The 25517-nt window shown below is 41.0% G+C and overlaps 1 protein-coding gene across 1 annotated transcript in view; it reads right to left on the bottom strand.

The window, feature by feature from the left end:
- LOC138783756 (sodium channel protein type 5 subunit alpha-like) overlaps window positions 1-25517 on the bottom strand; it is a 317116-nt gene that overhangs the window by 23442 nt on the left and 268157 nt on the right. Inside the window, exon 21 of the mRNA XM_069958852.1 lies at window positions 13383-13505. Coding sequence (XP_069814953.1) covers window positions 13383-13505 — 123 coding nt within the window. The remainder of the gene's footprint in view (window positions 1-13382; window positions 13506-25517) is intronic.

Here is a 25517-nt window from a genome sequence, read left to right as displayed (position 1 = left end):
TAGGAAGACATTATAGTTATTACAGCACTGAACAACTGAATGTAGCCAGGATATTGGATTTAGGATAAGATCATGGACAGATCGGAGCATTAGTGTCTCTTCATCCTAAAATGCATTTCCAAATGTACAGGGCTGTACAGGCCAAGGCATGAATCAATATTTCGTCCATGAAAAAAAAACAGAAATATCATAAATTGTCATATCACAAGCTGTTCAGTATAATATGTTGTGACCAGTGTTTAATGGATATTTCCTATTTTGTAGAATTTTATAGGGGGAGATTGTTATCAAGCATGCTGTAAAGTGAAACTGGCTCAGTTGCCCCTAGCAACCAATCAGATTCCACCTTTCATTCCTCACAGACTCTTTGGGAAATGAAAGGTGGAATCTGATTGGTTGCTAGGGGCAACTGAGACGGATTCACTTTACACCATGTTTAATAAATCTCCCCCATTACGTCAATATTTATGTAATTGCGGGAAGGGATCACTAGCTCTATCCAAGAATGTCGACCCCTTATTATACATCAAAAGAAACAAATTTTCGGGGCATCTGTAACCAACTCTTTGGTGTTGTAGCTTCTCATATACGTTTGGAAACTTGTCAAAGTCATTTGGCACAAGTGAGGCCTACATGAAGGCAGAGGAAGGAAGTAGCAGATAGGAAATTGTATAGACGGGATACGCAGAAACCATGGTCACAACATATCTAAGAGGAACCTGTGAATGGTTTCGCATTACAAGTCGAGAAACATGCTTCATACATTCAAAAAGTGATATGGAAACTAGTAGAATGTTTCTTTACAAAAGGCAACCGACATTTTCAACAGTTCATGACCAATACATATCCATTCATGATCACATAAAGACAGGACTTCAACCAGCGGCTCTCAAACTTGTCATGTACTGGGATCACTATCAGCCAATTCATTGTGAATGCATGACCTCAGTGTCTCCATGTGAGGGAAGAACTGGTGACTTACAATGATAACATAAAAACATTGAAATTGTAATGATTGGTGTGCAGTCTTTCCTCTCATAAGGAAACACTGCAGTTCACCAACAAAGTAGTTTCTTTTTTTTTTAACTCTTATTTTATTTGCAGTGGAGATTTCCTGACTAAAACTGATCTGTGGTGAAGATTTTAAAGTCTATATTGCAGATCTACTACAGATATTCCCAATTGAAGTCAAGGGGAAAGTTAAAATCCGCACACAAATCTGCACCAAAACGAGCGAGGAATTTTTTGTACTGATTTTGTCTTGATTTTTTATTCTATAAGTAGCCTGTCTAGTATGCAATTACCCTTAGGCAATCAAAAACTGCCAAGGAGTCCTAACCATAAGGCCCCGTTCCCACTGAGCAAAAGTAGCGGAATTCCGTTGCCGTTGCCGTTAGCCTCCCGCTCATAATGTGAGTCTATGGGAGGCGCGCGCTCCTGCTCTGTACGCGCTGAAGAATGAACATGAATTCCGCTACTTTTGCTCAGTGGGAACGGGGCCTAATTAAGGGGAATCTCTCATCTCTGCATCGTACTCTGAGCTGCAATCATGAGCAGATAACTGATAGGGAGATAGCTGATTGCAAAGTTATCAAGTTTTCCTTTTAAGCCATAAAGGTAGAGCCAAGTCATAGAAATTGTGCTGAGCAGCAGCATGCATGCCTCCTCCCTCCCCTCCTCTTCCCTGTCCTGCATGATTATTGTACAAGGATCAGTGCTAGAAGCAAACCCCTGTACATCAATCATGCAGGATAATGAGGGGTGGGGAAGGATGGAGCTATGCATGCTGCAGCTCAGCAAAGTTGCCACGACTGTTGAGCTTAGAAGTAAAACATTATTTTATTACTTTGCAAACAACCATTAGCTAGGTATCATTTTTCTTTTTATCTCCCTGTCATTTATTCATCTGCTGTCTGTCCATGTCTGCAGCTCTCTAAATGATATTGAGCGGGCAGACTCCCTTTAAAAGAAGAATCTAAGATGCATCTCTACATGGAGGAATTGAGCTGGTCATATTCCCAGTAACACAGTTTGAGAGCCACCAACTAAAACAGTAAAAATTTATTAGGAAAAAATAGAAGCCACATTAGAAATGTACCCATGTAGACATTCATTTCATAATTCATTAGACGAGTCAGAGTTGACATTAATATGTGGACACCGCAAATAACACATTCATAGGAAAGACAAATGATTTCACACTCAGGGTTATTTTAACAAGGCGTCCTTGTTAAAATGTAAATTGCACTATTGTTATTGGTGAAGCTTCGCTGTAGCGTACGTAAAATCTACAGTATATGACAACAAGGTAAGAGGGACTTTAGAATTATTCTGGTACAAGGACCTATATTCATTAGGTTGCTGGAGCAACAAAATGACCTTAAAGGGGTTATCTAGCAAAAACCTTTTTCTTTCAAATCAACTGGTGTCAGAAAGTTATATAGATTTGCAATTTACTTCTATTTAAAAATCTTAAGTCTTCCCATACTTGTCCTATGTCCTACAGGAAATGTATTTTTTTTCCCAGTCTGAACTGTTCACAGCAGTACAGGTTTTCTATGGGGATTTACCGCTGCTGTGAACAGTTCCTGTCATGGCCAGAGATGTCAGCGGAGAGCACTGTGTCAGACTGAAAAGAAAACAACATTTCTTGTAGGACTTACAGCAGATGATAAGTACTGGAAGACTTGAGATTTTTAAATAGAAAAGGCTTTAATGTCAACACTCTTTCAGAAAAGTTTATTATGATTATCTCACAATCACAATCCTATTCTAAATGGAAAAAAAAGGAAGTTTTCCACCCAGGAGCCCCCTCTATGAGCCAAAATAGAGAGCTACTATGTACCAGTGGCTATACCACTTGGCCCATCCTTGTGCAAGCATAACGTGTGGCTGTATCTTTTAGAACTAAACAACAACAAAAAATAATGCCAAATAATTAATTTCCCCCAATATCTGCCTCTGGAGGCCTCTGGATGTTGTTGCCTCCGGACAGACAGTCTACAGCTGGCTAAGTTTCCGGTAACTGATAGAACACCCAATGACTTGTTGCATGGAAAGGGTTACCACTGTATTGAATAGGTACAGTGCATGCAAATAATGTTATACAGTATGTATCCCTATATGCATATACAGACAAAAGACACTGCTACAATAGAAACAAACAAACACAAGCTCGTTTACTAGTAATGTTCCCGAATATCTGCCGATACCAGACGGACAGAAATTGACAAATATTAAGCACACAGTAGATGCTAAAGCTATCATGCAGGTTAATTTATAAGTTACAAAATAACCATGCAGAGTTCAAGAGGAATACATATACACAATGACATCAAGAACTATGACCATTTACTTCTTCTGGATACACGAGTAGTATCTTTTAAGTTTGGTCAGCACATATTTACGTGTTTTTTTTTTTTTTACACTAAACAGCTATAATTATTATGTTAAATGTCTTTATATAACTAGTAAAGTCTTAGTTACTGTGGTCCAAGGACATGGGCAAGAATACTGAAAAATATACTTGTCCATATAATGAACTATAGTGCCCATATAGTGAAATATACCATAGTAAACTTCCAAAATCCCCCAATTTTTTGCTGGTTTAGTTTATAATATAATTTTATATGAATGCCATAATGTGGCCAAGGTGAGGATTTTGAGAGGAAGGCCTGTACTGCATTGTATAAGTCACTTCTAACTGGATGTAGTTTCCATTGAAACTGAACAATTTTACTTCGAAATTTAGTTCAGCAGGACTCCATGTCTATTCTTCTTACTCTTAAAGGCCAGGGGCTGCTGTAGGCATGAGGAATACAAGAGGATGGTAGTCCGCTAAACATGTTAGAAGCCTGAACTGGGCATAGGATGGCAGAGGATGGGAGAGTCCTGCTCGTTGTGGGAACAGGATAAGGTGAGTATCATTTTTTTGCAAAGAGTGTGAAAATATGAGGACAGAAAATAGGACAAGTACTGCTTGCGGGCAAAAAAAAGGGGGGAGGGGGATTTCACTATAGGGGGTCTATAAAGGTAATCTGGCACTATGCTTCTCCAAATAAAAGGCAATGTTGTATATATTAGTGAAATGTATAATTGGACCCTGTGTTGTGCTCTGAACCCTTGTAGACAAAAAAATAGTCCCACTGTATTGTGTGCCACAGCGAGGGCTCTGAATTTCTGTATATTAAGGGTGACATATTCAGGCATCTCTGACAACTGCAGGCCTTTAGAGACACAAGCAGGCCAACTTTTCAGACCATTATAAAGGCCTATGAATTAGCTCATTGTGCAATAAATGTGTTTAGCTGAAATTAAAAACAGTTTCATTTCTTCTTTAATTGTCCAGCAAGCGGAGCCTGTTTTTGCCAGATATTTTAGTATGAAATAATTTTCTCTTAAAATAACACAGCATTTGTTTGTTTTTTCAATATAGTTTACAAAATGGTTAAAAATATATAACTACAGCTTTATTATTATATTTAAATTAATAAATAAAAAAATATACTATTTGTATGATGATATAATCACTGTTCTTAATCTGACAACAACCTGTCGGCTGATGATTTATGAAACACTTAGAGACGGTTTCTGACCCCACAGATTGAGACTAAAGATTCTGAATAAGATCTTTAGTTTTCATACTGTCATATTGCCTGTTCAATCACGAATTCTGTGCACTTTGATATTCTAATAAAAAAAAAAAAAAAAAAACACACAACAGCATATTTTTTAGAATTGTTCAAAAACTTTCTGCGTTAGGAATAATGAACATTAGGTGTAAGGTAATATTAACTGATTTAGACTACTTAAAACAACTCTGTGCCCACAATCTGCCCCCCCCCCAAACCACTTGTACCCTTGGATAGCTGCTTTTAATCCAAGATCTGTCATGGGGTCCGTTCGGCAGGTGATGCAGTTATTGTCCTAAAAACAACTTTTAAACTTGCAGCCCTGTGTCAAATTGGCGTGGCCTAGAGTACCCATGTCCTTCTATTGCGATACCCCTCTATCCCTCCTCCCTGTTCTCTTCATCATTAGGAATGCCCCTGGGCAGGATTTTTCCTATTCATCACCTGTCTGAACACTGCACAAGTGCTGGATTTTTAAGGCACCTGTGCACTGTTTAGACAAGTGATGAATAGAAAAAAACATACCCAGGGGCATTTCTAATGACGAAGAGGGTGGGGAGGAGGAACAGAGAGGCAGTGCAAGCCTAAGGCACGCCAATTTGACACAGCACTGCAACCTTAAAAGTTGTTCTTTAGGACAATAACTGCATCACCTGCCGAACGGACCCCAGTACGGATCTTGGATTAAAAGAAGCTATCCGAAAGGTACAAGCAGTTAGGAGAAGGCAGATTGGGGGTACAGAGTCGCTTTAAAGGGGTATTCCTATATGGCGTGATAAGCGCTGCTGAATCTGTTGGCGCTATACTGTACAATTATTATTTATTATTATTTATTATTATTATTATTATGCCCTATCCAGAGTTTACACAGGATAGGGCCTAACTAAGAGATAGCAAGGGGTCTGACTGCTGGGGTTTCGAGAATGAGGACCTTGAAATCCCCACAGAATAGAACTGATCACATAGACTTATAATTGAGCTACCTGGACAGAGATAACTGGAAGCCATTGAGTAAAATGCATTACCGCACGCTTCTCCACTTTTCCTTAGCTTTGAGAGCCCAACCGATCAAAACTTTTTACATATATCCCTGTGACATGTCAGAAGTTGTTTTCTTAATGACAGTGCCCATTTAGGTCCCATTAATGTTATTCTTCTATCTGCCCACTCTTAAAATGTGGCTCTCATTTCAAACAACTTTGCAGAAATCAATAGTACCTGCAAGTCTTTAATAGGGTTTATTAGACAAAACAGTTTTCTTCTTGTACTCACAAGCCTGCTCCCCCCAACCACCCAGCAAAAGAAAGCAGAGTAGAGACAGGTTTACACTGCCCATTATATCCTATGGAGAGGGGAGGGGCTGAGGGGGATGAGTGAGCAGGGCGAGGAGACAAACAGCCTGTGCAATGTGCAGACTTTCTGCCCAGAGAAAATGCTGGATGCACAGGTTAGACTGTTCAGTACAGGTCCGGGAACTTCAAAAGGTTTGCTACATTGAGGTAGGATCGCAGGATGTTGTTTTTAGTGTCTATATAGTGTATGTCCATGAACACCTGGGTAATAGTGACCACAATATAGTGACTTTTAGCTTAAAGTGTAGAAAAGAAAAACATGTTGGGAGGGCAAAAACTCTTAATTTTAAAAGGGACAATTTTCCTGGGTTAAGGGCAGAACTTCAGGGCATAGACTGGGGGCGGCTGCTGTCACATACGGATACAGCTAATAAATGGGAAATCTTCAAATCCACAGTAAATAACTGTACTGCCAAATATATTCCTATGGGTAACAAATATAAACGGTTAAAATCCAATCCCACATGGCTTACAACCGAGGTTAGAAGGGCTATAAATGACAAAAAAGGGGCATTCAAAAAATACAAAATCAGAGGGGTCAGCTGTAGCCTTTAAACATTACAAAGAAGTCAACAAAACCTGTAAAAATGTAATAAAAGCAGCAAAAATTCACAATGAAAGGCAGGTAGCTATAGATAGCAAAAGAAACCCCCAAAAATTCTTCAAATATATTAATGCAAAAAACCCAAGGTCAGAGCATGTAGGACCCCTAAATAATGGCGACAGGGAATTAATAACTGGGGATCAGGAGAAAGCTGAGTTACGTAATGGCTTCTTCAGTTCTGTATATACAAAAGAGGTTGTAGCTGTTGTGGGTGGGGCCAGTACTGAGGTGGGTGGGGCCAGTGCTGCTAACACATGTAATGTACTGAACTAGTTTACTATACATATGGTCCAAGATAAATTAAATAAACTCAATGTAACCAAAGCTCCAGGGCCTGATGGATTACACCCCAGAGTTCTTAGGGAACTCAGTTCTGTAATTTCTCTACCCTTGTATGAAATATTCAGTGATTCTTTGCTTACTGGTATTGTGCCGAGGGACTGGCGTAAGGCAAATGTAATACCGATCTTCAAAAAGGGCTCTCGAACTTCCCCAGGTAACTACAGACCTGTAAGCTTAACGTCCATTGTGGGGAAACTATTTGAGGGGCTTATAAGGGACTACATCCAGGAATATAGTATTATATAGTATTATAGTATAGTATTATAAGTGATAACCAGCATGGTTTTACTAAGGACAGAAGCGGTCAAACCAACCTAATATGTTTTTATGAAGAGGTAAGTAGAAGCCTGGATGGCGGCGCGGCTGTGGATATTGTGTACCTGGATTTTGCAAAAGCGTTTGACACAGTTCCTCATGGACGTCTGATGGGTAAGTTAAAGTCTATCGGTTTGGAAAATTTAATGTGTAACTGGATTGAAAACTGGCTTAAAAATCGTACCCAGAGAGTGGTGGTCAATGATTCCTACTCCGAATGGTCCCCCGTAATAAGTGGTGTACCCCAAGGGTCAGTACTGGGCCCTCTTCTGTTTAACTTGTTTATTAATGATATTGAGAATGGAATTAACAGCTTTGTAGTACAGTACAGTCTATGGAGGATGTGCAGATGTTACAGGATGACTTAGACACACTGAGTGTTTGGGCGTCCACTTGGCAAATGAGGTTCAATGTGGATAAATGTAAAGTTATGCACCTGGGTACTAATAACCCGCATGCATCATATGTCCTGGTGGGAGTTACTCTGGGAGAGTCGCTGATGGAGAAGAATCTGGGTGTACTTGTAGATAATAGACTACAGAACAGCACACAATGTCAGTCAGCTGCTTCTAAGGCCAGCAGGATATTGTCATGCATTAAAACAGGCATGGACTCTCGGGACAGGGATATAATATTACCGCTTTATAAAGCTTTGGTGCGGCCTCATCTGGAGTATGTTGTCCAGTTTTGGAACCCGATTCATAAAAAGGATGTTCTAGAGCTGGAGAGGGTACAAAGACGGGCAACTAAACTAATAAGAGGAATGGAGCATCTTAGTTATGAGGAGAGATTAAAAGAATTACATTTGTTTAGTCTGGAGAAGAGACGTTTAAGGGGAGATATGATTAACGTATTTAAATATATAAATGGCCCCTACAAGAAATATGGGGAAAAGATGTTCCAGGTAAAACCCCCTCAAAGGACAAGAGGGGCACTGCCTCCGCCTGGAGAAAAAAAGGTTCAATCTCCGGAGGCGACAAGTCTTCTTTACCATGAGAACTGTGAATCTGTGGAACAGTCTACCACAGGATCTGGTCACAGCAAAAACAGTAGAGGGCTTCAAAACAGGGCTAGACAAGTTCTTAGAGCAAAATAATATAAATGCATACGTATAGAACCTATCACCCCTCCCCCTTCCCTGTATCCATCCCCTTCTTGGTTGAACTTGAAGAACATGTGTCTTTTTTCAACCGTATTAGCTATGTAACTATGTATATGAGGCGGCGCAGAGGTAAGTCTGCATCCACACTGCAGCTGAGCATAAGGAAAGCAGATAAAGATGTGAAGCTTGCAGGGGGGGGGGGGGGTGAGGTGGCATATACTAGTGATAGAATTGCCAGATATAGTCCTACTGCTCATATACATACACAGAAATTGTAATTAGACTTAACTGTGCCTAAGTTGCATGGCGTCAATAAAAATCTACACAATTAAAGTATATTAGGACTGTCTCTGCATATCCTGACTTATGTGATGTTGTATTCACTTACAGGGTCATCATGAGAATGATAAGGAGCCAGAAACTCCTTCAAAGTTACGAGGAATATGTATCTGACTGGTAAAATGATCACTGGATAGAAAAAGGCTACAAGTCCTATCATGGATAATTCATAGTGATGGGAATCCATTCCTGGACAAGTGCATTTATGTAATCTTATACTGGCGTCCTTTTTAATCTTCATACAAAATCAACAATTCCCACATTGATGCCTCTTAAAAAAGCCCTGTACGCAATATACTAGAGAAAGGATTACTGTATGTGGAGATGTCTCACTGGATAATTTGCCCAGAAATGTCATTTAAACTAAATTTCTAACAAACAACCATAGCTTTCCTTTAGTGAATGCAAACTATATTGGCTATTATTATAATGACTACTTGGATACAACGCTTTTGAGCCAAATACCTTTTTTTCCGATAAGTTACATGACAGTACCCCCATAGTGGGAGAATGTATGGTCTTAAAGAGAGATGAACGCAACTTGAGTATGCTCGAGTCTGATCGTTCTAATACAGGTGGCTAAAGAAGTTGGAGGAGTCACAGGCTGTATGCACGTTTTTAGGGCTGCATCCAACTTTTTTAGCCACTGGTATCCAAATGCCGAATGATCGAACTCAAACTTGCATGCTAATCTCTAATCATAAACTATTTCTTCATTTATTAAAGCAGTTTATAGCACCAAATTAAGGCAACCATGCTCAATGACATTTTTGGCTCATGTCTACACTGTAGATGACTGGTGGACAACTGTAAGTCCCGGGGTGACGTGGTATTCTGTGGTAAATCTAAAGACCCTATCTCCCCTTTTCTGTGCCCAGTGATATACATTTACATATTGATTGGAATTACAGGGGTCCTATGCAACCCCCATTGGCAGTGGCAAAAAACACTACAGAGACACCATCACGAGTCTTGACATCAGTGAACTAGCCAGACCTTCCTCCGGGAAGCCAAGCCAAGGAATGTCTCCAGTCAAGGAAACCCCCCAAACAAGGTGGTTTGCTTCGGTGGTTTCCTTGACTGGAGACATTCCTTGGCTTGGTTGTTCCTTCCCGGAGGAAGGTCTGGCTAGTCCACTGACTTGGAGATACGTGATGGTGTCTCTGCAGTGTTTTTTGCATATTTGATTTCCCAGGGGGTAATGTTCTAAAATACACCGACGTCGAGACACGTGGTGGTGTCTCTGAAGTGTTTTGGTTTATCTCCCTGCTATAACCAGCTATAATGCAAAGAGACTGATAGGGTGCAGCTGTCTCTGCTCTAAACATGGGGTATGCAAATTTTCACTTTAATGTGTGTCCCCCATAAAATACTAAGATAACCACTAGTCTTGGATGTACAATTACTTCTGAATAAATACACCAACATGGTACAGGAGGGTTTTCGTCATCAGTGAAAATGCAATGGACTATAATTTAAAGGAATTGTCTCATGACAACTCCTTCCTATATGTCTTATTAGGGTATCTATTGGAGGGATTCTTCATTTGGGACTCCACTCTATGAGCCACTCTGACACATAGTAAATTTCTAGCATTATAAATTGTATTTATAGGGGGTGCATATACATATTCTGCATTGCATCACCTATCAGGAATCTGGGGTAGGTCGGAGTCATTAGAAGTGAGGTTTCCACTCTGTAAGACTTCCTGCATCTAAGCTGAGGGGTGTAAGCATAATGGGGTGGGGGGGAATTATCATTGACCCCCTGAGGAAGACAATCAACAGATTATGCTCACTCTCTCTTAAAATGTAATGCTGGGGAAATCACCGGATTTATTAATGATATGTATTTATTTTTAAGTCTTATTATTTCATTCACTGTCACTTCTTGTGTTTTCTCAGAACCGATAGGTCCTTTTTATGTTACAATTGTGCACTGCGGGTGACTACAGAAATTGGCCCAGAAACTAATAATTAATCTGTACTTTGCAATAAAGCTGGAGTGGAATTTCCTTATTTTTGAATTATTCAGCTCCCCTGCCATGCATTGTAATATCACATTTTACTTGAAACATGTCACTGTGGCTTAGAATAAAATAGGAATTATTATATCACAACATTAGGATCCTAGTGCTGGCCAGGGCAGATAGACAATAGCTGGTACGACTGTGTGCAGAGGGCTGCCTAGTTGTTACTTGTGGAGGATCTATTCATTCTGGTGTGTGTGCCATTATTCAAATTAAGCAGAACAAAAAATGTTCAAACTGAAAGGAAATTAGAGAAAATAAACTTCCCTCTAACAATAGCTAATTACAAATATTGCTAATTGTTGTTTACTGCAGCGGAAGAATCAGGGCACGCTGCCAAGTGCATTAATAGGCTTTTAACATATGCTTGGAGCAATGCTTATTTGTCAGCACGACAGTCACTAAGCTTTTCTCTCTTTTCAATACATTTCCAGTGGTCACTGTAGAGAGTAAGCTACCAGGGTTGATATTTTTTCTAGTATACTGCCATGGTATATGAAATTACATATACTGTATCTATGTCATCGCTCCTTAGCATATGGAAGACAATTTTAACTAGAGCTATTCCTTTTGAAATGGGGTTCACATTAAAGGGGCTGGCCACTTTATATTAAAATAGTTCAGTGTACAGCAGTATGTTCACTGCAAAGTATGCTCACTGCACTTACTGACAGCAGCTCCCTGTGTATCTCAGAGCCAATATCAGACTACCGTCCTCCAGGCTGTGCTGCCCTGCTCTGTGGTGAGTCTGTCCATAAGATGGCCGACATGGAGGAGCATGTGAGCATGCCCCACCCCCAGTGTGCTCCATAGGCACATAAAGGCTCAGTGGTGGCCACTAGAAGCGGGGCATGGTCACATGCTCCTCCACGTCAGCCAACTTATAGACAGACTCACCACAGAGCAGGACAGCACAGCCTAGAGGGGGGAGTATGATTTTAGTTCTATGAGGTACACAGGGAGCTGCTGTCAGTATATACAATGAGTACACTTACTATTACTGTATACTGAACAATTTTAATATACTGAACAATTTTAATATAAAGTGGCCAACCCCTTTAAATATAGTTAATAGTTACTATTGTGTTGAAGTACACCTTCCGAGATGATGGGGGTGGGTGCATATCAGGAGCATTGCATCTATTTGAAACCACACTCGCAAGTAATGTCCACCAGGGGCCTGATGTGACAGCAACATCCGTAACATCGTGCAGCTATTGAACTCCTTTAAAGGGGTAAAAAAAATCTCAGGTTTGTACTACTGTATGTGTCCTAGTCTGATTTCACGCTGCCTTACATTTTTTGAAAAATGGCAAAAAAAACAAAAAACAAAACACACCATGGTGTTTATTTGAGCAAACTGTGGCTTTTCTCCCATTGAGTTCAAAGGAATCCTTCTGTTCATTTTAATAATGCAAAAAGCAAAAAAAAAAAAAAAAAAAAAAAGACAGTCACACCTCAAAAACACTAAGAAAATCTTTGGCAGCTTTTCTGGCGTTTTTTCAGAGGCCAGAAAACCGCACAGGAAAGCTATGTGTGAACCTACCCTTAAAAAATATTAGGAAGTTCTAGCAGAAGGCCTTGTCTACCAAAGTTAGCAAATTATAATCTTTGAGAGTCTGGAATTATTTTCTGCCCTTTAGCTTGTATTTTTAAATTATTAATGCTAAGGCTAGCAAATCACTGCAGTGCATCCCAGCTATATGTTAGGTGGGGCCCCGATGGTGAAACCCCAATAAACAGCCACTTGCCACAGCCATGCAGAACTGGAAGCAGACAGCTCCATCCATTGTGTAGTGGCCAAGATTGGTTACTGCAGCTCAACACCCATTAAACCAAGAGTGGGTTCACATATGTCCAGAGACAAGACATGACCCTGGGACATAGACAAAGCATATCCTATTTTCTAATTTTTATCAAGCCCGATATATAACAATATTTGAAATATTCCTGAGATTTATGTGGCCATTCAAGAAAAAACATAAAATAAACACAAAAACTGACTTGACGCTTATCGTTTTCTGTTGGACAGGTAGAGATGAATAGCTAAGTGAGACTTACGATTGGTAATTTAGATATTTCCATAAACTGAAACAGACGTGTTTTGTAAAGAGCATTTTGACTAGGATGTTAACATGGAAATGGCATGCAAGTGAGTGATTTTTCCATGTGAGAAAAAAAGCAACAATCTGGCAAACCGAAATGATTAATCAAGATGGACATGCAGATCAGAAATCAGAATTGGCATGCTTGCAAAAAGAAAAAAGAAGTATTTCAGAAGAAAGTATTTGCAATGAATGTATTTATGGATTTAGAACTTAAAACAATTGATTAAATGCTCCGGAAATTTTAAAAATGGGTTTCAAAATTTTAAGTTCCATTGCCAGTAACTCATTGCATTGTTTGGCCGATGATGCACCCTCATCTGAAATCTTTTCGCTATTTGTTTCATTCTTTGTAGTGGAATTTTTCTTCCCCCATTACTGATCTCATAATCCCCATACAGAGATGAAACAAATGTATCAAATTAGAAGAAACTACTGTATACCAAATGGTTCAAGCCATTATTGTATACAGATCTACTCACAAAAAGAAAAACTTTAAATAAAATGGGGTCCTTGACATGCTTTTAGTTCAAAGGGACCCCAGATTGCTGTTATTATCTTACCCTCATCCCTTCAAACCGTGATAAAGCCCTTAATGGTCTCAAAGCTCTGAGGGTCCTAAGAGATTTAATAGGACCAAATTCGGAGAATCCCAGTGCAGTTGCTATGAGGCTTATTAAAGACACCTGAATGGAGACACAAAGCAGAATCCAAGCTGTTAGCTCACGTTGGTCATCTCCTTAGTTACTTTACTGCTGGAGAAGAGGAACCTTGGACCTACAAAAATCAAATGTTGTTAAGCATCGGGAAAAAAACAGCAGTTTATAGAGATCCGGAACCTTTTCAATGTACTTCTAGTTTGGTAATGATCATGAGTCTACGAAAGGGGTGGGGAACCTTCGGCCCTCCAGCTGTTGCAAAACTTCAACTCCCATCATGATGGGAATTGTAATTTTGTAACAGCTGGAGGGCTGAAGTATCCCCATCCCTGGTCTACGAGAATGGCCCCGAGTGAACGCAATAATTAGAATTACACGTCTTCATCTATAGACATTGAAGTGGGTTCTGCATCACTACTCATACTGCAGTTTCTTAACCACAAGGAGAAAAGAGGGAAAAAAAAGTTATTTTCCTGTAAAAGTAACAGTGATTAGAACCATGCATAGAACTTTGGTTGAATGTTACCCTTACCCTCATGCCTTCAAATCTGGACAAGGCTCGTAGAGGCCTCAATGCCCTCAGAGTTCTGAGAGACTTCACGGAACCCACTTGGCCTTGGCCATTCATATAGGTTGCTATCAGACAAGCTACTGAAATCTGTATAGATTGAATGAAATGTAAAAATATTGATCAGATGCAAGCAAATCAAATTAGAGCCCGTCTGCAGTCTGCAGTCACCGTCTGGTCTCGTCTTTGGTTCTCATGGGGGAAATCGCTTATTTTACGACTCAAGCTGCGAGGCAGACGCGTTTCAAGAAGTATTATCCTGACTATAGTTTTAATAACGGTTTATCGATCACCAGCTGCTTAAAGATATTATATTTGCATTGATAAAAGTTTAACAATTAATAGGCCGATCTTACATCAGCCGCATGCAGAGCTACAAACTTTTCTTATGTTATCAGTTAACCGGTGCAGGGAAGATCTGGGATGTGAGGTAAATTCGGCCTCTTTTCTACCGTGGGTCTAATAATCTCCTTTGTAGTCAACAAATGCGCTAATCAGAGTGATTTCCATCGGTCCCCCTGAGATAATGATCAATCCTTTTGTTTACATCCCTACTTATTTCGGGATTGTGAAAAGCCGGCTGATGAGGACTAATAATAGAATTCCTGAATCAATATTTCAAGGCATCTTTGTTCGTTTGTTCTTAAAGGGTAAATTGCATTGTGTAAATGCTAATCTGTAAATATGTATTTTGTATTATTTCTGAAACTAGAGGGATACCTTTACCTGTCAGCATTATTCTTCACAGCTCAGCGTATTGCTTTGTCAGACTCTGTTCACACCTCGTTTTTAGTTTCTGGGTGTTATATATGGTGGATTAAGTTGAATTTGCAATTGAACACATTTCCAAAGTTTGGTCCATTTATTCCCTATTGAAATGTTCCCAATGGATATCCTGAAAATGTCATCAAATGTAGGGAAAACTAAAGCCCTTTAAACAAGTCGCTATCTGCAACTTTGTAATATTGGGAGAGATAATCACAGTGAGTTCATCAGCAACTTGACCTCAGATTAACCCACCCAGATTAACCCTCCCAGCATTAAAAAGAAGCTACAAAGTTACAGGTAAAACCTGCCAGGGACTTGTTTACATCAGCTGTCTCAGAAACTGGAGGAAGGAGACTGAATAGATAATAGGAAATTGTTAAGGAAGTATGGAAGGAATTGTGAGCGTCCTATTCCACAGGCCGATGGGGGCGCGATCAATAAAGTAAATGAGCGCCGATCTGCTAGATCGGCGCTGGATTACTGGGCCCGTTTACTGGGACGATAATTGTTTAGCGAGGGCTGCAGGGACATCGTTACTGATGTCTTTGCAGCCCTTGTTTAAACACAACACTTTACCTAAGTATGTTGCAGGGCTTCTACTGCGCTCCCTCCTCCTCCCAATCCCGTGAGCAGCAGCAGCTTCGGTGCAGCCTGTCTGAGCTGACAGACTGCTCAGTCAATCACTAGCCGCATCAGTCCTGGCCAGTGATTGGCTGAGCGGTCTGTCAGCTAAGACAGCCGCGTCAAAGCTGCTGCTGCATGCGGAACCGGGAGGAAGAAGGTGCGCAGGAGAAAACCTGCAACATGCTTAGGTAAAGCTATTCCACTCAGCAATGCGCGGTCGGTGCCCGATGATTTTAGGTTTGAGCCTAAATAAACGATCAGCCAATGACACGATCATCAGTTGATTGTTTTTTTCTATTCCACGGAGCGATTATCGCTCTGTGGAATAGGACCCTTAGTCTCATCATAGACAGCAACATACTGTATGAAAAGTTTGAGTAGAATACCCCTTTAATATTTTAAGATTTATTCACTAACATAAAGATGAAAAACTCAACTAATGTGTTTTTAATTATTTTAATTATGACAGACTTTGCAATATTAATATTGTAATGTGTGAACCTAATACACTTGGCAGGAGTCCAAGTTGTGAGGATAAAAGTTTTTGTAAGATTTTATTCAATATGCACAGAACCAGCTAATGTGTTATTGGTCATCCCCAACAAATGATTTTTCTCTCTATTCTGTAGAAACACGTAGACGCTTTGGACTTCTATCCAATACTGAATGTGCGTTTTATTTATGGCCAATGACAATCAAGAGCTTTGGCCCTAATATATATCGGAAGGCTTTATGTCCCTTTATGTAACCTCCCCTCCTAGACGCTGCCTTGGAAGGCGAAGGTGATAATCCTACTTGATCCCTAGATTTATGGATGTAAATCCCACCTGTTGCACCCACTCAGCAGGCAAGGAAACTTAAGATAAATGATTTCCCAACTGTAGAGCTAAAAGACGGATAGCAAGATCTACAGTGTGTGTCACTAGAAAGCCGGCGTGCTCCTGTCACCGCGGAACTTACTTTCCTCTAACTTTTATTTGATATTAAAGAGAAAGGCTAAGCGTATTATTATTCTTATTATTCTTATTATTATTATATAAAATTAAACATATATTATGAGGATTTAATTCATACATAACAACCTAGTATGGTTTTGCAATTGATCAGTTATTACTCAAGATCAGCTGCTCAATTTTTGGTAAGAAACTGGGTTCAGAGGTGGATTTGTCACTATAAGGGTATGGTCACAAACAGTAAAATAAAAGATAAATACGACCGTCATTTTGAATGATAATAAAACAATTTGTGAACTGAGGAAAAAATGGCTGTATTTTGCAAAAGCAGGTGGTGATGAGCATTGTCACGGCTGTGGCAGTGGCTTGGCTGCCACACCCGTTCCCCTGGCTTTCATGCTACTGCGGACGCCTGAGTCTACGTGATGGGACTCACTGCCACCATTCCTTCGGCCGCTCAGGTCGCCTCACTTCTCTTCGCTCCTGGCTACCTTGTTGGAACCTCTCCAAAGATAGCCTAAGTGTTACTGTCCAAGCTCTGTTGCCCGGATTCCTGCCCGTGACTCCTGCACCGTGGTTCCTGCCTGTGAGTCCTCCCGTGTTAGCTGTGTTGCTGCCTGTTGACCTGTCTATGTTGCCTCCTGCTGCACCTCACCCACCAGCGCTAGCAAGCCAGACCTGGGGAAGCGACCTGGGGGTCGCCTGCCTTGCTGCGGGCTCCGGCAAAGACCAGCGGCCCCTTAGACTCTGTTTCCTGGTAAGGCTTACACCACTGCTAGCGGTGGTCCAGTGAATCCACAACTCTAATCATTACAAGCATGTTCATTATTTGGACACCTGTAATCAGTTACGGCCAATCTCCGATCGACTTCAACAGAGCACATTATTTTACTAAAAAGACGGCTGTAGGTTTGCAGTATTGTACGTTTTGTGATCATAGCCTCAGAATTCATTGATATTTTTCTGAATGAGGTTTGCATTAAGATTTATAGAACTGATTTTCGGTTTCAGAAATGTCTGCAACCAATTCGCCACAGTTGAACCAGAGCCTCGTGTGATTTTACTGCGTTACGTTTAGTTGACAGAATCATTTTAATAACACTAAACTAAATATATAAAAATGATGGAGTAAATATTCCATAAACATATTTTCAAAATGTCAGCTCCGCTCGTAGCGAAATCGTTTTGGCACCTTGTGTGTGTGTTTTTTTTCAAGCACTGTATGCTCCCATTGTCTCAAAACCATCTGTCCCTGTTATTTGTGCAATGTGTTTCCCTGTTATTAAGAAAATGTCATACAGTAATTTGCAAACCCTCCGCGCACCCATGCTTATATGGTTGTTGTGCCCACTATGTGCAGCATAACGGCAGACTCACCACTGGCGGCTATCTTTTATACAGATGGGACTCTATAAAGTGCCTTTGTGTCTCTTTTCTTTCACTAAGCTATGCCTCATTGGACACTGTGTTTCAATTAAGGTTCTAAATTACAAAAAATAGGAAGCATCCTTCTCATGGTCCTGTGAAAATATAGTGAGGCTGAGGAAGTACAGGGTTTCTTAGGCTACGGAGGTGCAGAACAGAACGAGAGTGGACAGCAGTGACCGGCAAGGAGGTACCACTATACTTACTAGAGATGGTGAAATATTCGACTTTCGAGAATTCGAATCGAATAAGCATCGATATTCGACTATTCGAATGAGTATTCGATCCCATTATAGTCTATGGGAAAAAAATTTGCGGCACTTGGAAATCAAAATTCGACCACTTGGAGGTCACCAAGTCCCCCATGAAATCTCCCTAAACGATGCAAACACCTCCAGAATGACACTGGGACATTAGGGGGAGCATGCCTGGTTGCACCCAACACCCCAAAATCGCAGTATAATGCCACTCTCTGCAGTTGCGAAGGAAAAATATTTGCGAACGCGTTACGAACATTTATGGCAATGTTCACACATTTCGTTCGTATTTCTTGCGTAGAGTTACATTCATGATCCCAATGTGTGTCCGCAGAGCGTCATGTTATTCACGCGTAATGCTGTATGAACGTTACTGGAACAGTATGTATGATGTGCCTTTTTCTGGGCTACTGGAACAATATGTATCACGTGCCTTTTACTGGGCTACTGAAACAGTATATATCAGGTGCGCCATATATAATGTGTGCCATAAGCCCCACACACCTTTAATAATTAATAGCCAAGAACAATGGTTTGGCCATCAATTATACCTCCCGCCCACCACCCATCCTCCCTACACACAGGAACATCCGGAACGTGCGACTGCTCCTGTATGCTCTATAAAAAGGGGTATGCCGGAGCGAATTTCTATCATGGCTGACCCCTATTGCCATCGAAATCATCTGTTGGCAGTGGTTCCAGGCGGCCCCACACATAGTAGACTAAGGGCCCTATTCCACAGGAGCGATAATCGGCCCCATTCCGTGGAATGAGAGAACGAGCAGCCGATGATCGTGTCATCGGCTGATCGTTCATTTAGGTTCAGACCTAAAATCGTCGATCTCCACCAGCGCATCGCTACGGTTGAATAGCGGAGCGCGGCGACGACCGACGATTTCAGCAGAACCATACATTACCTGTCCAGGCTGCAGGTCTTCTTCTCCCGGTCCCGCGCAGCAGCATCGGCTTCAGAGCTGGGCTGTCTGAACTGACAGACCGCTCAGCCAATCACTGGCCGGAAACGCCGCTGCCAGTGATTGGCTGAGTGGTCTGTCAGTTCAGACAGCTCTGCTCTGAAGCCGATGCTGCCGCGCGGGACCGGGAGAAGAAGACCTGCAGCCCAGACAGGTAATGTATGAAACAAGGGCTGCAAGGACATCGGTAACGATGTCCTTGCAGCCCTTTGTTTCACGATCATCGGGGCCGTGGAATAGGCCCAGTAAACGAGCGCCGATCTAGCAGATCGGCGCTCGTTTACATCGTTGCTCAGCCCGGGGAATAGGGCCCTTAGGGTATGTTCACACTGCGTAAAAGTGGTGGAATTCAGCGTCAGAACACTCAGTGTCCTACAGTGTCTCTATGGGAGGGCTTGCTTGCCTCTGCTTCCGTCGCTCTCGCCACTTTTACTCAATGTGAAGATAGGTTAATGGATGAATCTGTTGTGAGTGGCGGCTTCAGCCGACAATAGTCTAAATTGTACGGGGACCTTAAGGCCTTTAATGGTTTAAAATTCCTTCGAAATTGTCCTGGCTGGGGGCTGAATGATGGACTCCTACACTTTTTCTATCTTAAAGGTTACTATAGCTACCAGAAGCTAAATCCTACTATATAGACAGATAAACTGCAGTAAGTAGAAGTATAGAAGAAAAAAAAAAAAACATTCATTATCATAAACACAGCACTATCATATAGGATTAATCCAAGTACTAAGACAAAATGTTCAAAACATGTTTCCAGTCCACTGAATACAGTAGCAAAATGTTTAAACATCGTAACATCGTAGAATGACTCAGAGCATAAGTAAAATGGGAGATGCAGTATATATACTGTACAAAACAACTGACCCTCAATGATATCCTCACTGGGTGAACGTGTCTCAGTAGGGTTTGCCATACCCCATCAATCAGTCAATATAAGGCAATTAGACTGAGAGAGAAACATTATGCTTTTTCCTTTGCATATATTATTGTACGTATTTGCTTGGAACAACACAGAGATCCGGCACTAGGAAGGAGGACATACCTCACCACCCGCTTCCCTCCTAGTGTGGGTGACTATGGACTGGTGGTGTCACACAGAAGCTCCGGCTTGTCGCTTCACTGGGTGATTATGTTTCATTATCTTGTGTGAGAATTATATGGATTGTTGTTGCAAAGAAAAAAGCAAAACTTGTCTATGTGTCCAATTGCTTTAAAGCAATTAGTGTATGTCCAATATCCTGAGAAAGAATGCAAAACCAGAACGTTGAAATAGGGCATAAGCTGCACATGTACATGACAGCGCCATTAACCCCCTGCCGGCCGGAGCATACATTACCTGCTCCATGCTCCAGCTTGCTTCGGGGGTTCTCGGCTGGATGTCCCGCTTAGCCAATCAGTGGCTGCCACTGATTGGCTGAGCAGGGCATGAAGACGTCGGGAGCCCACGAAGCAAGCCAGAATGCGAAGCGGGTCATGGAAAGTCATCGGCATAGGATCCACAGTGGACTTTGCTGCAAATTTGCAGTGTAAAATGCCCTGTGGATCTGTCCTGTGTGAATCTAGCCTAAGAAGAAGTTACATGGACAAAGGACACAACAGGCTGGAGCTATTGCCGTCTATGTGAGAGCTTTCTAGGCATGCTGTGCAAAGGTCACTGAATGGATAGAGAGAGGATGAGAGCTGTGGGCATCACCTACAGTGATTGACCTAAGCCAGTCTTATCTATATTAGTGTCACTTTTCATTGTACTAAGGAACAAGCAAAGACAGCGTTCCATGGTGTAGAAGTATAAAGTAGAGAAACACAAACAGAAGTTAGATACATTAGGTACATTCACACTGAGGAAAACAGGGGAAAGTGACCAGTCAATTCTTTGAGTGGAGAGTTGCAGAGAGCGGAGGTGCTCTATACATAACATTGAGTGAGGCAGGCAGGATTCCAAGCGGAGTCTGTGCGGGGATTCCACTCAGATCTCCGCCTGATTTCCTCAGTGTGAACTATGGGACTGCAGCCCTCCTGTGAACCCACGATGGGGAGTAAGGGCCCTTCTTCACCAAAAGATGTCTGACAGATTATCTGAGAGAGGGGAAATTTCAGTCTTTCCTTTATCACATGCCCTCTGTTTACAAACTGTTCCTAGCTTTGGCTGAAAAAATCTGTCAGATAATCTGTCAGACATCTTTTGGTGTAATAGGGCCCTAACAGCAACCACACCTCCAATCAACTTAATCCAAACACAGGTGAGTAGGCACAGATCATCCATCACAAGGGCCAGATAATATAGAATATAACATTTTAATTAGTAAAATAATAAAATACATAATAGGGTAAAGCACGTGTTTCCAGGCTGGACCAGCCTCTTCCTCAGGTGCATATATTATTTGGCCCTTTTTCATTGTAATTCTGGCTGTGATCATTAGAGCTACAAAAAAGTTTACTTTTTTTTACTGGTCATGAAAGTGAAGGATTTCAGGTCTCTTTTAAAATATATCATCACCAAAAATTCTTTTAAAAAAACATGTTTCGTGTAAAAAAGATGATACACTCCCTTTCACTGGTATGAAACACTTGGGAAGAAAGGATGGGTGGTGGGGGGGGGATTTTTTGAAATAACAAAATATAATCACTGAACTGCTCATCTCCTGCATATCAGCATATAGGGACTGTCTATATTGCCTTGTGGGGAAGGAGTTTTGCCTGAGGTGACACAAATCCCTGGTTCACCTCTGACTTTGTTGATTTTAATAATTATTTTAATAAGAAGAAATACAATAAAATTCATCAAATTGTATTTGTAAAAGCTAAAGAAAAAAACACAGAAAAACAATACAAAAATGTCATTCCAAATAATAACAATGGAAATATGAGTTTAATAGCAATCTGCTGATGTAATGACATTTATAAATTGGGCACATTGTGTTTGCTAAATAATATGTAGACGATGCACAGCTGAGGCAACAAATTCACAAATCCTCGGGGGTCTCATAAAGGCTGAGATCCTGTCATTAGTGGATTTGGAGAAACAACCATCCTCATGACTTTCCCGCAACCCATCTGATTTATACCTATTATGCTATAGATGTGTTTTCTAGTCCTTCATTTGTATGACAATACTTTTGTGCAAGACTGGGACAATGGTTGAGTCCAAGCCGGTACATACTGTACAGTTTAAGGCCATGTTCACACAGCGTAAGAGACTGGCCGTTCCGTGACCCGGCCGGGTCACAGAACGGACGGTCTTTGCAAGGGTAATTTCTGGCCGCAGTGTTCTGATGCGGGCGCATCTGTGCGTGCCCGCATCAGAACTCCTCACAGCACATAATGAAGCAAGCAGCCGGAGCCACTCGCTTGATTTTGTGAACTGGCATGGGTTTCTACGGCCGCAATTTAGTAAACTGACATGTCAGTTGTTTGCGGCGCCACGAGGGATCCCGGCCAGATCGTATACGATGTGTATATACGCTCCGGCCGGATCCCATAAAAGAACATGTGGCGTGTTTACCCATACAAAGTATGGCCGTTGTTGCCGATAGCAACAAAGGCCGTACTTTTACAGAGTATGAACATAAGTCAAAATAAGCATCACGGGCATCAGCTGTCAGTATGACCGCTGATCTCCCACAATAACTATTCAGAGCGGAGGGTAGTTTAACCTGTTATACGCCACTGTCAAATCATGACAGTGGCATGTAACAGGTTCTGGTGGTCCAGTCCTTCCAAAAAGAGTAAAGGTAAATTAAATTTTTTCCATTATCCTTCCAAAAAAGGGTTAATAAAGGTTAATCAATAAGTTATACAAATCCCAAAATGGTAGCAATAAAAAGGAAAAGTGGTCTCACAAAAAAAAAAAAAAACTCATATTATTATGTACCTGCTGTGAAGAGGTTTTAACGTGTGTGGGGCCGCATCAATGTGATCTTATTTGGGAATCTAATGATTGCATATATAAGTCTCCTAGGAGGACCCAGTGTGATGATCGGCCCTCCCCTCTGTGTTTCATTTCCATTGATTCTAATGGAGCCGTGTCATAAAGGGGAGGGCAGAACGTCACACTGGGGGCGGGCAGACTAACCTCCAGTGCTTCAGGCCGGGCCGGTGACCGGTCAATTGATATATAAATCTTAAATCGATGTACCTGCTGGTACATTCGTTTTAACGAATAAATTGCCAACTTGGCGATCTCCACCTACTGGTGTCAATAAGGCTCTGGGACTGTGTCGGTGTACAATCCATAATTCACCATGAATACCGATTTTATAGTTTTATACTGTACATTTTCCTATTGGTCAATTTTTTTTTTTGGGGGGGGGGACTTATTTCCTATTTAATTATTGTATCAATATCAAAGGGCTATTCCCATCTTAAATTATTGTCAATTGTCCACAGGATACAGAATACCAAGCTCATTGAACTCTGGACACTGAACATTGAAAATGCACCCTGGAATTAGTGAATCACATTGACAGCTCTCAATTTTCATTTAGCACTCATAGAGAAGCCCCATAGAAAATGAACAGTGCACTCAACTCATTCCAGGGTGCATTTCCCTTTGTTCTCAGGATCAGTCAGGGTCACAGAATTCCAGTCCCCACCTTAAAGGGGTTATCCAGTGAAAATCCTTCTCTTTTAAATCAACTGGTTTCAGAAAGTTATATAGATTTGTAATGCACTTCTATTTAAAAATCTGAGTCTTCACATACTTATCAGCTGCTGTTTGTCCTGCAGGAAGTGGTGTATTCTTTCCAGTCTGACACAGTGCTCTCTCCTGACATCTCTGTCCGAAACAGGAACTGTCCAGAGCTGCAGCGAATCCCCATAGAAAACCTTTCCTGCTCTGGACAGTTCCTGTCTCGGACAGCGGTGGCAGCAGAGAGCACTGTGTCCGACTGGAAAGAATACACCACTTCCTGCAGGTAATACTGCAGCTATGTATGGGAAGACTTAAGTTGTTTTAAATAGAAGTAAATTACAAATCTATGTAACTTTATGAAACCAGTTGATTTGAGAAAAAAAAAAGATTTACGCTGGATAACCCCTTTAAGTTATCTTCTATCCTGTAAATAGATATAGATAACTATTGGGAATACTGAGATGAGAATACCCCTTTAATATATAATATTATATAATTATTACCCCCACAATGTATTAACCCAAATGGTCAGTATAACCAATGTGCTCCCAGTTCTATGTACTGTATTCCCCTGGGTTAGATTAGCCATTCAGGACACAAGCTGCATGTCCCATCTAGAGCCCAGTACCAAACATCTGAACGTACCAATCTTCTCTGTAGGAAGCAGGTTGGACTTGTTTAGTTGACATTTTATTACGAGGTGCAAATCTTAAAATAGTAAATGTCAAGGGTTGTTTTGGAACACTAGAGTTTCGGATTAGTCATGGTCTTAATAATTGATACCTGAGTGGACCCTTAACTATATATAAAAGATTTGTAAAAATTTGAAAGGAACAAATTGTTCCCAATAAAAACTGTATGAAATGGATAATCAATTGGTGACCGCCATGGGCTGCCTCTTCAGGCTCGCCAAAAGGCTGTATTTTTGCATACACAGGCCGGATGAGAATGTGAAAAGACTTTTCTTTTTGCCCATTGCTTCTCTCAGCATGGTTTACTTTAGATTCCCCCCCCCCCCCCCCCTATAGTCATAAAGCGAACGGTTAGAATCTGAGAATTATTTTCAAATGGGCTTCAATTTTATAGCTGCTATTCACTTCAAACAGCACAGGGACCTTACACAGCGATTTCATTAAGATACTGAAAACACTTCAAGGATGGAGATGTCGAGAAACTCCACACAAGACAATGCACACATCCTGTGCATAATTAGAAGGAATCCAGAGACAAGAACTCCCTAAATGTAATTGTGGTTTTGTCTTTCTTGGAAAAGACAATAGAGCAGACACATAAAACTAAGCCATGCAGCACAATGGGAAACATCTCTTCTCCTGCCTTTGTACCAACGTTAGTATCTGCCATCAAGATGTGAGGAATCCCTGTCATTCATATACCGGGTATAATAAGTATCACAGACGCCTACTGTTATTATGGTTTAATGGATGAAATATGTTTACATTGTTCTCTGTACAGAAATCCTATGGATTTTTAGAATTAAGTTCTGCCTGGAGGCAAAGAAACCGAATAAAAAAGTTCTGACTTCTACTTTAGCAGTCTTCCGTTACTTAGACATAGCAATGGATGTCTGTGGTCTGTCCTGCTACAAGTTATAGGTTTCACACCATTCTTTTAAGGAAGGTTTTTTTACGGCAATAAAAATATATGGCTCCGCGGAGAAATGAAGATCTGTGTCTATTCCTAAAGGCATGGAGCTGTTTTTGAAGGATATCAGTAAGGGATACTGTATAAATGTTAAACAAAGACAATGGGGTCTGCAAATTACAAATCTATTTGATGTCTTAATAACAGTAAGGCTATGTTCACACTACGTATG

Source organism: Dendropsophus ebraccatus, chromosome 2 (genome assembly GCF_027789765.1).
Source record: "Dendropsophus ebraccatus isolate aDenEbr1 chromosome 2, aDenEbr1.pat, whole genome shotgun sequence".
In the NCBI taxonomy this organism is placed as follows: Eukaryota; Metazoa; Chordata; class Amphibia; order Anura; family Hylidae; genus Dendropsophus; species Dendropsophus ebraccatus.
The sequence above is the reverse complement of the archived record's forward strand: the minus strand, read 5'-3'. Positions and strand labels throughout refer to the sequence as shown.